The 13,952-nt window shown below is 42.4% G+C and overlaps 1 protein-coding gene across 1 annotated transcript; it reads right to left on the reverse strand.

Moving 5' to 3' along the window:
- Window positions 1–956: 956 nt before the first annotated feature.
- On the reverse strand, window positions 957–13,413 carry CRYGN (crystallin gamma N). The gene is made up of 4 exons (XM_003771775.2): window positions 13,393–13,413; window positions 10,266–10,514; window positions 8,291–8,436; window positions 957–1,172 (listed from the first exon to the last, which is right to left on the reverse strand). Exons 1-4 carry the CDS (start codon window positions 13,411–13,413, stop codon window positions 1,037–1,039), a joined length of 552 nt encoding a protein of 183 aa, XP_003771823.1. The 3' UTR covers window positions 957–1,036.
- Between the last annotated feature and the right edge of the window lie 539 nt (window positions 13,414–13,952).

Genomic DNA, 13,952 nt, shown 5'->3' on the forward strand with positions numbered 1-13,952 from the left:
TCATCTATCTCCATTCTGCCAAAGGGGTCCATGACACTTTTGTTTTATAGATGTGAATACTGAGGTTCAGAGGGATTTGATGATTTCTCATAAAAAGGTTGAAAAGTAAAGTAGGGATTTGAACTCAGATTCTATATTCGATTCTCTTTGCTTTCTGCTTCTGTCTGGATCTAGGTGGATGATCTCTAAGGGCCTTCCTAGGAATTGAGAGGGATTTCTCCTGCTCTTTCTTTCAGTATGAAGCAGATCCCTCAACTTCTGGTGCCTTTTCTTTTTAACCTTGGGTATGTAATATCTTGTATGCAATGGCTTCAGATTTCTCTGTGTTTATTCTGTTTATATTCTTGTATTTGCTTCTATATGTTCTCCCCATTAGAAGTCAAGTTCCTTGAGTTTGGAAGAAGGTCCTAGCTTATTGTTAGAACTTGGGTTCAAAGTAAAATCATGGGGAGAAGGGGAATGAATCAAGTATGAGAGATCAAGAAGTTGATATTCTTCAATGAGTTCCTTTACTCACTGTTTTGATACCCTCACAAGTTGGCCCACAGTAGGCAATTAATAAATGCCTGTTCATCCATCGGTCCCCAGACCTGCATCTATATCAGGGACTCCAGCTGCAGCATCAATCTCTTCTCTGGAGGATGACTGGGGACTAAGAATTGAGCCCATTCTTCTCCAAGGGTGACCCCCAGTAACATGCCAGGTGGAGTTAAGGATGTAGGAGAAACTGGGATTTCTTGGAAGGAGACTTTGCAGGGGAGATGCCTGAGTTTGGCCACTTAGGGGAAAGGGAGAACAATGGTTGGGAAATGGGAAGAGAGGAGCCTCTAAGACCCAAGACAGCACAGCCTATTCGCCAAATTACATTTTCCCTATAAGCCAAGGGAGAGAAAAACACTCGGAATCCCCAGTCAGCGTGTCAGCCTTTATTCCCCACTGTCTCCTGGGAGCATTGGTCTGGGGAGACCAGGACAGCCCTCGGATGGTCCTTCGGGGGTCCATCCCTCCAAGATGGTGGCAGAAGCATCGTGTCCGGTTAGAAGAAGTTGACAACTTTCCGCAGGGACTGAACGTTCGCGCTGTGAGCCTGCCAGTCACTGAAGCTTCGGTAGTCTCCCCTCTCCACCACATACATGTGGCCCCGGTAGTTTGGTTCTTCATAAAGCACCCACCTAGGACAAAGGAGACAGGGTTGGGAGACCTTGAGAAAGAGGGAGACCTAGCCTGGGGAGGGCCAATTCTGCCCTTGCAGAATCTAACCTGAGCTGGAGGGACCAGAGACAAGAAGGCAGCACCCGCTGGGAATCAGTTTTCCTTTTGTCCCTTTGGTGGTTCTGTACAGGACCAGCTAGGAAATCCCAGACCGGTAGGACCCAGATCAGGACTGAGACAGTGCCTAAGGTGGAGACTCTAGCCATGGTCTGTGCATCCAGCAGGTCCCCAGAGCCCACCCTGCACGTGGGGGGCAATTTCTATTCTCCTTGCCTTTAATGTTCCTTGGTTTTCTGTGAGAACATTAGCTAGAGAGCAGAGAAGGGATCGCTTTCTCTGATTAGAACATTATACTGTGAGGAGAGGGAACACAGAAAGTTTTGGTGGAGGGAGAAAATAAGAGAAGGACTGAGGTATATAGTGTGCCATCTATGTCCTGCCAGGGCCCTGAGCAGCCATCAGTGACACTGGAGGTCTTGGCTCTTGGATAAACAGCAGGTAACACGGGCTCTGGAAATAACCTTAGAGACAATCTAGGCCAATGGGAATAAATGGAAAATGATTTGCCCAAAGCCACACAGCTAATTAATTTATCCTCCAACCCACCAGGGATGAGAAGTCAAGAAGCCTGTGGGGATGGGAAACTGCAGTGGAGATTATTTCACCACTTTGTGCTTTACTCTTAATGGGCAATCCTGAAATCCTCAATTCAGACTTATCTGAGAGATGTGAGAAGGGAAGGAGAAGGGGGAGAGGGTACAAAGGAGAGAAGAAAGAGGAGGAAGAGAAGGAGAGAAAGTTGGAAAGGGGAGGAAGGAAGGGGGAGAAAGAGACACAGAGAGAGAAATAGAGACAGAGACAGAAAGACACAGAGAGATTCAGAGAGACAGGGAAACAGACATAGACGCAAAGAGAGACAAAAAGACAGAGATTTAGAGAGACAGACACAGAGAGAGACAAAAAACACCCAGACATTTAGAAAGACAGAGAGAAAAAGAGAGATTTAAAAACAGAGAGAGACACAGAGAGAAAGATAGTGACAAAGACACAGAGACACGCAGAGACAGAGACACAGAGATTCAGAGAGACAGAGACAGAAAGACAGAGAAAGGCACACAGAGACAAAAAGACCGAGATTTAGAGGGACAGAGACAGAGAGAGAAAGAGACAAAGATAGAGAGAGACACACACACACAGAGACAGAGACAAAAATACAGAGAGAAACAAAGAGAGAGAGAGAGAGAGAGAGAGAGAGAGAGAGAGAGAGAGAGAGAGAGAGAGAGAGATCTAGAATGAGAGAGGAGAGAGAGGGAGAGGGGGAGAGCGAGAGGAATGGAGCAAGGACTAGCCAGAGGGCTCCAGTGTGGAGAGAGCTCACGCTGAGTTGGCTGCATTCCCAGGCCCTAAGCCAGAGCAATCATCTCATTTCCATAAGCCCTAAATCCACCCACGACCTCAGGCTTTGGGCGACCCCCAAAAGCTTCACTTTAATGTCCTTCTCCCCCGCAATGAACCAATGGGACTTGTGTGTGGGAATGTCCGAAGCAATGCCATGAGACAGAGCATGGTGCTCAAGGTTTCCATAGACCCATAATTCAGTGCATTGAGAACAGGGCTGGAACCCAAAGGAACCACATTTTCCCTCCTCTTCCCCTCTCCTTTCCAACCCCCCAAACTCCAAGTAGCACCATGATTTACAGGGGGAGGTGAGAGAAAAGTGGGAGTTTGGGGGAAGGGTGAGAGAAGAAAGAGGAAGGAGGATGGAGAGAGACAGGATTGGGAAAAGATAAAGGGGGTTTAAGGAAAAGAAAACCAGCCTTACTAAAGAAAGACACTGACAGTGAAGAGATAATTGAAGCTGGGTTTTGGGGTGGGCAGCCTGGGGCTGGGATACCCACTGCCCCTCCCCGAGGCAGCTATTGGACCAACCTCACCAGAACTTCATCCCAGAAGGGGAAGCTCTTATGGATATGTCCTGTTAGGATCATTTTTTAGTTAGATTTTGGTTACCCACCAGCACAGACAGAGTCCTCCAGTGCTCTCTCTCAGGAGAGAGTTTAGGGAAAGAATGGTTAGGAAAGTGCTAGCCAGAGCAGAGCACTTCCCATCCTGAGCTCTCCCAGGAGTCCAGCCTTCTGGGATGTCATTCCTGGAACTCATTGCTGTTGCTCCAGAGGGAAAAAAAATCCTTGGCATCCACTAGCCCCCCACCCCCTTCCGGGGTTTACCCTGTGGGACAGCTCTTTCCAGACTGACCCTTTCTCCTTCTGTGTCAGATTTTGAGAGCTTTTTTATTTGAATAAATTTCAATCTATTTATTTCTTGCTCATTTCTTGGTGGCTCACTCACTCAGTCAACTGAGGGATGTCAAGTTGCTTATGGTACAGGGTCAGATGATAGAGAGCTTTCTAAAAGACGCTGTCGAGCCGATTCATGACTATCCCTAGCAAATTAAACAGTTCCAGTCCTAAAGAGTTAGGTTCCATCAGCTCCGGGTATAGACTACCCCATGGGAGGAAGAGGAGGAGAGCCAGAATCAGAGGCAGAGAAAGAGCTTCAGAAAGACAAATAAACAGATCAAGAAATAGAGTCAGAGGGAGAGAAAAGAATACAAAGGGAGAAAGAGAGTGGGGGAGGAAGGCAGAAAAAGAGATGGGGAGAACAGTCACACTGAATTCAGGACATGAGACATGAAGTCAGCTGGACACAAGGCCAAGTGCAAAGGAGACTTTCCTTTGCTCCTCTCCCAGCCCCCTTGCAATTAAATTCCCCTCAAAATTCTGCTGATTTGAACAATGGGTTCAATTTCTTTGGGGTGGTGATGTTAGACCTTAAATTTTGTGTCAAGAGATAAATGGATTTCCTCACAACTGGTCTTGAGGACATTTAATCAGGAGCAAGAGGAAGTTCTGCTGCTGGACATGTCTTTACAAGCTTTGACGGGAGGATTGGAAATGGCTTAGGGTGGAGATATCATCGCCTTATCTCCATCAAATGGTAATATTATGCCTTAGAATCAGTAGAGGTCTTTCAGGAAGAGACCTAAGAAATTACCTTGTCCAGCCATCACATTCTATACCATCCAGAACAAAATTTCTACTGATGGGAACCTCATTACCTAACAAGATGACTCATTCTATTTTCAAATAACTCCTCACTGATAGAATATTCATTCTTATGGAGCCCAAATCTATCTCACTGGGGCTACACATACCAAGTCTGTGATAACCAAGCTGTTATCATGTCTCAGCCCTCCTAAAGTTCCTATTCTCCCAACTAAATATTCCTGATTCCTGCTACCATTCCTCCTATGAAAATCTGAACACAATGCTCCTTATGGTCTGACCCATGCCGAGTGCAGCGGCATTATTACATCTCTTGTTCTGAATACTCTCATTCCATTAACATCATGCTAGCTTTTTTAGCAGCTACATCACATTGCTGACCCACAGAAATTCTAAGTCACTAAAACACTTCATTTTTTCTTAGAAACTACATTTTCACCTTATTCTGTACTTTTGAAATTTTTTTTTTGCACCTAAGTGTGGTACTTTATACTTGTTCACATTGATTTTCGTTATATTAGATTTTAGAACATTATCACAATGAATTCAGGTCTTTTTTGGATTGAGATGCTGTCATTCAGTTATTATTAATCCATTCAAACTTTATATTATCAACAAATTCAATAAACAATAAACATACATCTTCATTCACAACATTGATTAATATAAAAAATTAGAATAGGGCCAAGCACAAAACATTGTGGCATTTTAACATTAGCTAGTAATAATAGCTAATATTTATATAATGTGATTTACATTTATACATATATTTTACATTATATATGTATGTATATATAATTTATATAATGCTTTCAATGTGCCACACACTGTGTTAAATGTTTTGTGATTATTATCTCATTTGATTTTTTCCAATAACCCTGGAAGGCAGGTGCTATTATTATCCCCATTTTACAGATGAGAAAATTGAGGCAAACAGGAATGAAGGAATTTGCCATGGGTCACACAGTTAGTAAGTATCTGAGGGTGAATTTGAACTGAGAACTTTCTGACTGCAGGCCCAACACTCAACCGGCTCTACTACCTAGCTGCCCTATGATGAACCAATCTATTGGCCAATAAACATTCTTTGAGTCTGTTGATTTAACCAGCTATATCTCCTTCATTACACTATAATATAGAGGTGTTGGGTAAGACACTGCCTGTTTTTTGTATATTAAATTTTGTATATTATTATTAAAATTTAAATTAAATTTTGTATATTAAATGTAAAAATTATTATTCATTCATGGACCACACAAAAACAGACCACAGATAGTGTATGGCCTTCTGGATGGCTCCCTCTGCACATTTCTCAATTTTGTCCATAAGGATAGCATGAGATATATATTTTTCCAAATGTTTTCCTAAAATTTATAAGGAAAGATCACTATAAGAGAAGTCAGGAAACCTGAGTTCAAATCCTGGCTGCTTAACAAGCATGTGACTTTGGATAAATAATTTACTCTCAATTTCTATATTGGAAAAATGAATGGGTTGGACTTAATGATTTCTAAGATTCTTTTAGCACTGACATACAAACTGTGATTCAGGTTATATCTTGCTTTCAGGGAACCAGGTTGGATATTAAAAGTCAAACTCAATATTTTTGAGTGGCCAATGTAGAATTCAGAATTCCTGGTCCAGAGTTATCTCTCTCTTTCTCCAATAGAATGCTGGATTGAAAAATTCTAGATCTAAATTCTTGTCCTAGTTCTCCCCTAATTAGTGACTCTGGGAAACTCTTCCTCTCCAGTTGTGTAATTTTCCTATCTGTAAAATGAAGGGGGCGGGTTAAATGACCTCCTCAATCTCTGCAAGCTCTATTATTATCCCATAATGCTATTTTTCAAATCATCTCTCCACATTCACCCTCAAAACTCACTTTCATCTTTCTCTTATTCTTGGGCTTTAAAGCAGATCCAGAGAAAGTATTTCACCCAGGTGCTAGTGGGGAGAGATCATCACCAATTCTTGTGATGATCTTGGAAATTCCCTAGACTTGATGAGATTCTGAAGAAGACCGTAACATCAGGAAGGTGATGCTATGACATGCAAGTGAGTTGGATTGAAGTTGAGAGGGCTATGCAAGGTCACCTGCCTTGCTTTCTCCTCTGCAGTCATCCAGGTCCAGTGGCCAGGTATGGATGGAGATTTTTACATCCTATCAGGACACAGTTTTTCCTAGATATTAGCAATAACTTCCTTAAGCCAATAAAGTAATATAATAAATAATAGCTAACTCTTTAAAGTTTGTAAAGTGCTTTACATATGTTATCTCATTTGATCCTCACAGGCCCTATGAGGTAGGAGCTATTGTTATCCTCATTTTACAGATGAAAAAATTGAGACTGAGAGAGGTTAAGTGACTTTTTCAGGATTACAGAGATAAGTATCTGAGGCAAGATTTAAACTCAAGTCTTCCAGATGAGGAGTCTAGTTCTCTATCCACTGTGTCATCTAACCCTAACCCTAAATCCCTTCCTCCCCCAGGCCTCTTCCATTGGTATTACAATTCCATAGAATTAGAAAGGTGAAATCACACTTAGGGGTTGATGACTGATGTTAGTTTAATATGTTCTGATTTTGAGAGCACAAATTTTCAATAGAAAACGTCAGAAGCAAAGGAATAACTTTCTAGCAGTGGAATTTTAGCCATTTCAGCACTTCAGCTGACTGGGAATAAATTTTCTAGGCAGTGATTCTGTACCATATAGGAACGGTGCAGAAGTTGGACTAGAGCAGAGAATACCCTAACTCCATTTAAAGCCTCCGCGGTGTTGACCAAGACCAATGTCCAGAATGTTCTCTATGCCTGGAAAACCCATTTTCCTTCTCTTTCCCCTCTCTCTGTCCAAATTCTTATTTTATCTTATTCCTTACATTACCAGGGACCAGGCAGCTACACTACCTCTTAGCCTGCTCTGTGCCATGTGCTGTGTCCATTCCTTCCCTCACTTCCTATCTCCCCTTTACATGTCAGAATGTCAGCTTCTTGAGAAGGACTATTTTACTTGCTTGTATTTATATTTAGTCCAAAGTACAGTGTGTGACACAGAGCAAACTCTCAGTAAAGACTTTGTCTACCCATCTGCCATCTCTCTGTCTATCATATTTCTATATCTATCTCTTCTCTATCATCTATTATCTATATTTCTATTGTCTGTCTTCTATCATCTATCATCTGTTATCTATCTTCCTTTCTATCTATCTTTCCATCTATCATCTAGCTATCTAATCCATGGTCAGGACTGCTATGTTGCTTGCAGGAAGTCATTTATCATTTAGCACATCCAACAGAATCCAACCCTTCCTTCCCCATCCCCATCCCTTTATCTTTTTGTGACTCCCTCTGAATACAGAGAGGGACTCGCTTGCCATTAACTTTTCCTGGATAGGAGGCCCGTGAGAAGTTGCCACCTGGTTCAGCTATGATACAGAGACCTCTGAGCACTTCTCTTTCTTTCTTTCTTTCTTTCTTTCTTTCTTTCTTTCTTTCTTTCTTTCTTTCTTTCTTTCTTTCTTTCTTTCTTTCTCTCTTTCTCTCTTTCTTTCTTTCTATCTTTCTTTTTTCTTTTCTTTCTTTCTTTTCTTCCTTCCTTCCTTCTTCCTCTCTCCCTCTCTCCTTCTTTTCTTTCTTTCTTCCTTCCTTTCTTCCTGAGGCAATTGAGGTTAAGTGACTTGCCCAGAGTCACACAACTAGGAAGTGGTAAGTGTCTGAGGTAAATTTGAACTCAGGTCCTCCTGACTTCAGATCTGGTGCTCTATCCACTACTCCAACTAGCTGCCCTACTGGAATAACTTTCTAATAGTGAAATTTTAAGCATTGTACCAGGAAGGCTAACAGGGAAAATAATTCCCAGGAATACCCCTTAAGCTACACTCACTCCTTTTGTGGATGGGACAAGTTCTTTCCCCAGCCTGGGAATCTTTCCTCCTCTGCCCCCAAATGCATCAGTAGCTCTAAAAGTTACAGTTGGCCCTCAAAGCCCCCTTTTAGCCTCCAGTTTACTCACGCTCCATCTCCGTACACCTTGACAGCATTGACGCAGTTCTTGGCCCAGCCCTGGCTCTGAAGGAAGGGGCAGTCTTCTGTAAACTCCAGGCACTGGCCCGTGAAGTTGCAACCCTCAAAGATCTCCAGACGGTAGTGTTCCCCATGCTCCAAGGTCAGAAGGATTTGTGGGGCAACGAGGAGAAGAAGAAAATAGCTGAGTTATTGGGTTTGTTTTTGATTTTGTGCCTCCCTCTCCAACCCAGAAAAAGAAGCAATAAGTATGTGGAATCTTAGGACTATAAGGGACCTTAAGGATGGCCCAGTGTCAACTTCAATGAGTGCCCTCATTTCATAGATGGGGGGAAAAGGGCCAGGAAAGGCAGATGACAGGATCACACAGGGACCTTGTTGGTGACAGAGCAAGGATTAGAACAGGAACCTGTCCACCACATACTGCTGACAATAAACCAAGTGTGTTAGTAGCCTTCAGGAGGCAGAAAGGTGCTTTAAAAAGGCAGTGAAATTAATAATGGCTTGTGCTGGTCATTTTGCTTTTTCAAAGGATTTTCATAACCCTTTGTTCCTTATAATATCCACTAGTGCCCCCAGAAAATTATCCCTAGGGAGAAACTGAAGGCAAGAAAGACTCAGGGAGTTGTCAAAGACTACACACACAACTGCTGTTTGCCTCAGCTTCCTCATCTGTAAAATGGGGATAATAATAGCACCTACTCCCCAAGGCTATGGTGAGAGACAAAGGAGATCATAAGGATAAAGGGCTTATTTAGCACAGTCATCATCATCATCATCATTATTATACAGCAACTAAGGACTAGAACCCAGGTCTCTGAACTCCTAATCAAGGTGTCTGTCATTATATTGTGTGCTCTACACACACATGTACCAAGACAAGAGAGCAATTCTTGCCATCTATAACTGTCACAATTTACCTAAGTTTCTGGGACTTAGCTAGCAAAATGGGCTACGTATCACACAATCTTCTTTTTCTGCTTCACTTTGAATATAAAAATATTCTTTTTTTGTTATCATCATCATCACCCCCTATCATCATCATCATTATCATCATCATCATCATCATCATCATCATCATCATCATCCTGAGCTTACCAGGCTTTTGTGAACAAAGTGTTTTGCAAAAATCAGGACAAAGTAAAATGTGAATCATTATTGTTGTTAATAACTTGTATATGTCCCTTCCCACTTTCCCAAGAAGGCCACATGCCATCCATTACAGTGGGCCCAGGATTTTTTAATTTTAAAAAAAGGAATAGAAAACTCTTGTTCGAACCTGAAGCCAAAAATATAAAGTAGACAATAAAGATCTTTTTTTTGTTGAAGCCATTTCTGGGATTTGCATCCCCATTCATTTGGAGCAGGAAATACATATCTTTGTAAGATAACGTACATATCCAGAGGAAAAGAGAGAACATTGTTCCAATACCCTGACCCTAAGGGTCCTTTGGTGTTAGCTAGAATAAACTCCTTTGGGAAGCTCTGGACTTGAGCTGTACATGAATCTATGATGCAAGTTGGCCCCATGGATATTTTTTTTGTGAAAACAGCATTCACAAAATACCTAGTATATTTTTCATGTAAATAGCATTATGCTGACTTCGGTGCCAACTATTTTAATTCCTTTCTCCAACAGCCATGGCCTTGCTGCGATGCTGGGAAATCACTGTTAACCATTTGAGTTGCCAGAGTACAACTGGCTTTGCAGCAGCTTCAGGCCCAACTTTGCTCCTGCGTCCAAAGGTGCTTCCAGGGCCCTGACCCTGAGATCTTTGTCAGGACCTTCGGGTCACTTAGCTGGGCAAATCCAAGGACACAAGGCTCACAGCTGGACAGCCCTGTTGGATCTTTTATGAGCCTAGAAAACCTTGCCATCTTCTACCACGGATTAGGAAATCCTACTGGGCAGCTCCTGCTAACACCTTGTGGCTCAGAAAGCCTAGGCCGAGGTGGGCACTCACCATTCCCACCGGCCGGCAGGAGCCCATGTGGTCGTTGTGGCCGTTCCAGCGGTAGAAGTCAGGGTACTCGCCGCGTTCCAGGACGAACTGCTGCCCTCGGAAGTCTGGGTGGTCAAAGCAGATCCAGGCGCCGCTCTCAACTCGGATGGAGTTGACCCTGTTCATGAAGCCTCGGTCCTGGAAGTTGTCACAGTCCCCGCAGACCTCCAGCTTCCGACCCGTGAAGTACTTGCCCTCATAGAAAATTATCTAAGGGTTTGATGGGAAATGGGCCAGTTTAGGAAACAGAAGCAAAGAATTTTCTCCCTAGTAGAACAGTGATCAAAGGATATGAACAAAAAGTTTTATAAAGAGGAATATAAAATGCCAAGATATATATGTGTGTATATTATATATTACATATATAATAACTTCACACACAGTGTATATATTATATTATACATATCTGAATGTCCAACAGAACCACCATCACTATGGTCAGCCCTCTGCTTTAGGAAAATCAACTGACAAACCCCTTTGATTCTACCTTCACATGTCTATTCTTTATGTCCCTCTCTTCTCTGGCACGTCACCACCATAGTACAAACTCTCCTGACTTCTCTCTGACTGTTTTCCCTGCCTCAAGCTTCCCTATTCCAGTCTAGCCTCCATTCAGCTGCTTCTGATCTTCAGGGTTGATCATCCCCCTACCTCTGGGATTAAAAATAAAATTTTCTTTTTGGTTCCTAAAGCTCTTCATGACCTGACTCCTTTCTACCCTTCTAGTCTTACACTTTGCTCTTCCCTAATGGACAGTTCAATCTAGTGATACTGGCCTCCTTGCTGTTCCCTGAACAAGATACTCCATGTCAAAATTGCCCATTTTCACTGGTAATCTCCTCGGCCGGGAATATTCTCCTTCCTGTCTCTGTCTCTGGACTTCCCTGACCTCCTTCAACTAAAGTTCCACCTTCTACAGAAAAGAAGTCTTTCCCAGTTCTACCCATCATTCCCCTCATTCCACCACTAGTATCTCCTTTCTGGAATCATCTTTTCTATGTCTTGCATGCATATAAGTGTTTGCATGTATTCTCCTCTGTTAGAATGCTAGCTTCTTAAGAACATAAACAAGTTTTTACTTTTCTTATGATAATGATAAGCCTGGCTCATAATAAGCACTTAATAAATGCTTGTTAGCTTGAATTGACTTGTTAAACATACAACTATGTACAAATTGTTTTGTATTATTAGTTCTATTTTTGTATTGCATTATTATGTATTGTATTATATATTATTTATTATATTACTTTATTTTTGTACATTTTGTTTGCCCATGTTTCTTGAAGAAAGAGACCTTTTTTTAAAATCTTTGCATGCTTAGTACCTAGCACAATATCTTGTATATAAAGACCTTACTTAGGTCTTTATATATTTGAGTTGAATCAAAAAAAAAAAAAACCAAACAAAAAATTGATATAGTGCCTGCCCTCAAGGAACTTACATTCTAATGTTTGTGAAGAATGTGCCTTGTAAATAGTAACAGACTATTAGACAGACTATTAAATATTATAATAATATTATTAGACAGACTATTAAATAGACATTTAAATAAACTATTGTCATTCTGAGATTCTACTCTGTCCTCCCTAATAGATAGATACATAGAGGGATATCTTGAAATCATAGAATCTGTCTGATGTATCTTCACAGTTAATGAAAATTCATAAGTTTCTGACAGAAAGAATTATGGTAATTCATAGAGAAGCTCATTTTAAATTCATCTGGGAAAAATTCATTGATTCATTGCACTAAAAAGTATAGCCTCAAAAAGAGCTTCTTCTGTAAGGCTCAAACTGTCTTTGATGAGTCTGTTATTTTTTTGAATTCTGAACATGGGTGGATTTTTTTAAGGGCATTCAAACCCTTTCAAACCTGAATACACTAAGTACCCCATCAATTCATACTAAAAAAAAATTTCCAGCTGTGATTTGTTTTGTCTATGTGTACCGAGTCTGCCAGCACAGTGATCAATGATTTAGAAAGGAAAGGGGAATAGGAAGGAAATAGAAAGTAGAAGTTGGAAGAAGGAAAACATAAAGTAGAGAAATGAGTGCAAGTCATATATTTAGAGTTCAAAGTGATCTTGCTCCTAGTCCAACCCCTCACTGTCCAAGCCAGTAAGTCAGTCACCTATTAAATTCCTGCTATATACACAGCAGACACTAAACTCTGAGCATACAAAGATCGGTGCTATAGGGAAACATAGTCAAACATGCAAACTTTTATTAAATAGTGATTATATACCCTCTAAGTAAAACTGTCCTGGTTAAGTAGAATTAACCAAACAGAATCCTAGAACCAAAGCTGGGCTTCAGAGGCCATCTGGTCCAGCCCCCTCATCTCTTGCCCAATGTCACAGATAGGGAAGGAGACCAAAGGACTGTTCCCATTACAGAAGGATTCTTCACTATTTGAAAGGTTTCACCACAAGATTTTCTTTTTTTTTTCTTTTTCTTTCTTTCTTTCTTTTTTTTTTTTTTTTTTTTGCTGAGGCAATTGGGATTAAGTGACTTGCCCAGGGTCACACAGGGTTAAGTGTCTAAGATTAAATTTGAACTCAGGTCCTCCTGAATTCAGGGCACGCGCTCTCTCCACTGCACCACCTAGCTGCCCCAGGATTTTCTTTTTTAAGAAAGAGAACTTCCCTAGAGTATCTAAAAAAATTGGATGGACATACAACTTTACCGGAAAACCACACACACTCAAACCTATTTCTCAGTCCCAAGCAGATAGCTGTTACTGTGCAGACTCAGGGAGGGCTGAAGCCAAGAAGAGCTGTACATAAAGGCAAATTCGGCATCCATCCTTCTTATTTGGGTTCTCTTTTCCCCTTTAAGGCAGTCCTTGATGTTAATTTTAACCAAGGGTCATTCATTCAACCGCCATTTAATGAGAGCTGCCTAAAGACACTATTTGCATCCAGAGCAGGCTAGAGAAGAAGCAGCCGGTAGCCTGTGACTGAGTCCTCAGCTCTCTGGCTATTTTCTGGGCTTCAGCCCCAGTGAAGGCTGACCGGCCTCCCGCAGCCTCCGAGCCTCCTCTCACCTGCCCCGCCCTCAGCAGAGCCCGTTTCCCGCTCTGTACTCACCTTCCCCGAATACTGCGACATGTTCCTTCCACAGCTGTTTAGAGCCCCAGAGGCACCCCGAGAGTCCGCTGTGACGTGTGACACGCCAGGAGTTGGACGCCCCAATATATAGAGGGGCGGGAGGCACCGTCTTAGGGCCTGGGGCCCCGGGACAATGACCCGGCCCTCGGGGCTTTAGACTAGTGCTTTGTCGGCAGCCTGCCCCTGCCAGGGCCCTGCTGATGCCAGGGTTTGATTGAGCGCCCACAGAGGAACAAAAGATTTGCTTGGCCTGGGCCGCGACCTATTAGTGACGATGAGTGCTTTCCTGCCATCTGGGCACGTCTTTGGCAGGGGAGGGCCCAGGGCTGCCCCATTGACCCTGATTTTACCAACGCCTGTGTCAGTAGCAGAAAAGCCGGGAGTTAGGAGATCCCCCCCCCCCATCCCATCAATCATTCCTAGAATAGGGATAGAGTACCAAATGATCTCCAGGAAGGCCTTTTCCCCTCAGCTCTGAGAGCCTGCATCCAGGCTGTAGGGAAAAGGGAGGCTGCTTTCAGAGATGTCCTAAAAGGAAA

The sequence above is a fragment of the Sarcophilus harrisii genome, chromosome 5 (genome assembly GCF_902635505.1).
Source record: "Sarcophilus harrisii chromosome 5, mSarHar1.11, whole genome shotgun sequence".
NCBI classification, from domain to species: domain Eukaryota; kingdom Metazoa; phylum Chordata; class Mammalia; order Dasyuromorphia; family Dasyuridae; genus Sarcophilus; species Sarcophilus harrisii.